The sequence below is a fragment of the Diceros bicornis genome, chromosome 15 (genome assembly GCF_020826845.1).
Source record: "Diceros bicornis minor isolate mBicDic1 chromosome 15, mDicBic1.mat.cur, whole genome shotgun sequence".
Taxonomy (NCBI): Eukaryota; Metazoa; Chordata; class Mammalia; order Perissodactyla; family Rhinocerotidae; genus Diceros; species Diceros bicornis.
In genome coordinates this window covers 30830799-30834841 of record NC_080754.1, presented here as the reverse complement: position 1 = coordinate 30834841, position 4043 = coordinate 30830799, and the positions used below count along the sequence as shown (strand labels likewise).

The 4043-nt window shown below is 52.7% G+C and overlaps 1 protein-coding gene across 1 annotated transcript; it reads right to left on the bottom strand.

The window, feature by feature from the left end:
- Positions 1 to 946: 946 nt before the first annotated feature.
- On the bottom strand, positions 947 to 2748 carry LRRC15 (leucine rich repeat containing 15). Its single transcript, XM_058555561.1, has one exon. It carries the CDS (start codon positions 2737 to 2739, stop codon positions 988 to 990), a length of 1752 nt encoding a protein of 583 aa, XP_058411544.1. The 5' UTR covers positions 2740 to 2748; the 3' UTR covers positions 947 to 987.
- Positions 2749 to 4043: the final 1295 nt, after the last annotated feature.

Below are 4043 nucleotides of genomic sequence, written 5' to 3'. Positions count from 1 at the left end.
TGAAAATCCATCGCACTCTACATTACCATGCTCCCACTTTTCTGTATGTATGTTATACTTCAATAAAAAGTTAAAAGAGAAAAATCCTAGGGGTGAACACAAGGACCCCCAAGTACCAGGCTCCTTTCTCCACCGAGTACCAATAAGCTGATCTTAATGTCTTTAGGGGTCAGAAATTCAACACTATTCTATTCCTTAAAGGACTAAAATTTTCAAAGCAAAGTTTGCAGTTGGGAAATCACATTCTGTAAAAGGCTGAATGTGTTGCACTGGGGCCTTTCTTCCTTTTCCAGATGAAAAGCACAAGAGAGACAGGGAGGATGGCTCTGTCTCCAGGAACTGAGCGGCATCGTTCTTCCTTCTCTCTTTCATAGCAACCTGAAAGCCGGGCGGTTGGCAGTTCTTAAGAAACCAGCTAAATGGGTTGAAGCCTTCTTTGAGGAGAGAACTCCCCCTGCCTTCAGGAGTGGAAAATCGAGAAAGACTTTTCATTTGAGGGGACAGGGTAGAGCCACGTCACAAACGAGAGGAGCAAAAGAAGAGAAATCAGCTTACATAATACTTGGGAGAGGGGCAGTCCCGGCGGAGAACTATTGCCACAAAGTGCGCAGGCGTGTAATAATTGAGTCTACAGAGGCCAGCAGGGGTGCGGGCCCAGGGAAGGCTATTCCTGGAGGAGAGATGGTGAGACTTTGGAGGAGGAGCTTTCCTGAAGGAAGCCCAGGGATGTGAATTGGAAACCCCACAGGGTTTTTGCCATGGCCAGTTGAACATCCCTGGTGGTAAGAAGGTCCTGCAAGAGCTGGTTCTCCCGTTGAAACAGGAGAACCAGGCAGGTCAGCAAAGGGTAGCGGCACCTCTCTCTTGGGGACTAGAGACAGGGAGCAGGGGATGGCTCTGTGGACCCAGAGGTGTAGGCAGAATGACAAAAGTCCCCGATCCTCCGGTGGTCCCACTATTCCCCAGCCCTGCCTCCAGCCTGCCTCTTTAACACTCATTAGGTGCCTTCATCTGCATCAGGACTGCATGGCTCCTCTTCTTGCAGCAGCAACAGCAGATGCAGGCAGCCAGGGAGCAGGCCAGGGCAATAATGCCAATGACAATGGCAGCAATGGCCAGCCCGCTCTGGGTCTGGGTCATGCCCCACGTGCTGTGGGCATTGGTGGTCACGATGGTGGTCAGATCGGTATAGTCCATGGGGCTGGTGAACTCAGTGGTGGAGGAGATGGAGGTGGTGTCAGGGTGGCTGGACGTGTCTGGGTACCGTGGCATTTCTGAGTTGCTGGGCACATCAGTGATCTCTGGCACCTGGACACTGGGGAAAGCAGCATTGATGTTGATGATGATGAGGGACTGGCCTCGGACATTGGCTGGGCTGAAACACACTGGGAGGGTGTCTGTCCTCAACCTGGGCTTGTTGAGCAGGAGCCAGTTGTGGAGCGGAAGGATGTCTGAGTCACACCTCCAGGGGTTGTCATAGAGCTGCAGCTCACACAGGTTCCCCAGGTGGTCAAAGATGCCCATGGGCAGGTTCTCCAGCTGGTTGTTCTGCAGCTGGATGGTCATGAGGCCGTTGACGTTGGCGAAGATATTCCCTGGGAGCTGTCTGAGGCGGTTGTTCTGCAGGGAGATGTTCTGCAGGTTGGCCAACATGCGGAAGACATGCCCGTCCAGCTCCTGCAGTGCGTTGGTGTGGAGGGACAGCTCCCGCAGCTCCGTCAGCCCGTTGAAGGCGCCGGGGGAGATGAAGCTGATCTGGTTGCGGCTGAGGACCAAGACCTGCAACTGGTGGAGGCTGCTGAAGACGTTGTCGGGTAGAGAAGTGATGTGGTTGTCGTAGAGCCAGAGCTCGCGCAGGTTGTACATGGGCCCAAAGATCCCCGGAGAGAGCTCCTTCAGGGAATTCCCAAAGAGTGTGAGACGGTTGAGCTGGGGCAGCTGCATGAAGATGCCGAGGGGCAGCTGGGAGATGTGGTTGTTGGACAGATAGAGTTTCTGGAGGTTACGGTTGTTGTGGAAGAGGCCAGGGGAGAGCATACCAATCTGGTTCTGCTGCAAGGCCAGCTCCTGGAGGTTGCCAAGCCCATCAAAGGTGCCCATAGGGATGTCCGAGAGCCTGTTCTCATATAGCCGGAGGACCTGGAGGTTGCCCAGGTGCTGGAAGACCCTGGGTGAGAGGTGGGTGAGGCTGTTCTTGCCCAGATTGAGCTTGGTGAGGCCCACCAGGTGGTCAAAGACGCCGTCGGGGATGTACTCCAAGTGGTTGCCGTGCAGCTGCAGCTCCTTGAGGTTGCTGAACTGGGAGAAGTGCGCTGGCTGGATCTGTACCAGCTGGTTGCTGGACAGAAGGAGCGACTCGAGGTTATCCAGGCCCTGGAAGAGGCCGATAGGCAGAACTTGAAGCTTGTTGTTGGCAAGGCTGAGGTACCGCAGCGAGCCCAGGTTGCGGAAGGCACCAGGCATGATGTGGGACAGCTCATTCTTCTCGATCCGCAGAGCGATAAGGGCCGAGATATTGAGGAATGGGGACTCACTGAGTTCGGTGATGTGCGTGTTGAGGATCTGCAGGCTCATGGCGTTCCAGGGCAGGGGGGTGGGCACTGCCACAATGCGCGCCCCGGTACACTCCACCTGGGAGGCCCTGGAGCAGGTGCACTCACTAGGGCAGCCATAGTAGGCCAAGCCTGCACCCCAGGCTTGGCAGCCCACCAGCAAAAGGAGATAATGTTTCAATGGCATGGCCTCTGCAAGAGGAGAGAGCACACATGAGTCAGAGTCATCTCAGCAACACTGCAGCTGTTTTTAAGCCAATGTTAACCTTTGGTGCCAAACACTGTCTTGCCTTTGAACCCCATCACCACATACGCCACTTATGTACCCTATGGTCTGGTCAGCAAGCCTCTTCGTCGTGACCCAGGTCTTCCTACTTCCATGCCTTTGCCCAAGCACGTCCCCCTCACCTGGAGTGCTCTTCGTCCTCATCCAAATCTTCCCCATACTTCCAAGTCTAGCTCAAATGCAGTCGCCTCTAGGAAGCTTTCCCAGATTCCATGAGTCAGCATTGGTTACCGTCCCAATGGGGGGGTCTTCCCAACCCCCATTGTGGCCATGCCACAGCTGGCCCCGTATGGCATTCGCTGTATTCCCATCTGTTTCCTTCACTAGTTAACAAGCTTTTCAAGGGCAGGGATGTTCATCTTTCATCCCTATAGTTTCCTTAAGGCAGGAACAGCATCTGATCCATCTCTGTATCCCTCACAGCAATTGAACTTGCTGGTTGAACATGGCCTCCTCATGAGGAATGGATGAGAATTGAGAACAAATAAATAGGGCCTGAATCTGGGGGAAGATGCTAAGGCCACAAACATGGTGTCCTGCTGGGAGCAGCAGCAGCAGCAGCCAGCAGACGTGGGACCACACTGCTGATCTGGGGGAAAAGACAGGGGAAGCTCAGCTTTTCCTCTCCTGGGCCCCACCCTGCACTGCCCCACCCCGCCCCATCGACACTACCAACAACCTGCCCCTCTGTTAACCCTTTCACAGATGCTTCATCTAGGTTTAATTCAAACTGCTTCCCAATGAAAGGAAATTATCTGCACTACTTCCTGTCTCCCTAGAAGGGGCTGTTGTGGCTCAGCCAATGCCTGGGGTCTGCCTACTGGGTACTAGTCCCAGTTTCCACAAAGAAACATTGAGCAGCCTTGAGTAAGTCCCAGAAAACTTAAGATGCACTTCGAGCTAAACAGTGTAGGTCCAGATGCTCCCACAGGCATGGTGCTGACCTGGGAATGGGGCCAAATTCATGAAAGTTTTGGTGTTCAGTCAAGGATGATGATAATTTTTGGATAGATAGATAGATAGATAGATAGATAGATAGATAGATAATAGATCGATGATAGATAGATAGATAGATAGATAGATAGATAGATAGATAGATAGATAGATAACATAAAATGTATAGAACATGGAGACATGGGACATGAGGACTGGGCCTTACGTGAATATTTAAAGACTACTAACTAGCTGTTTGACCTTGAATGAAG

Excerpts from the sequence above, each read along its gene's own strand:
- LRRC15 (XM_058555561.1), bottom strand. The coding sequence starts at position 2,739 with ATGCCATTGAAACATTATCTCCTTTTGCTGGTGGGCTGCCAAGCCTGG.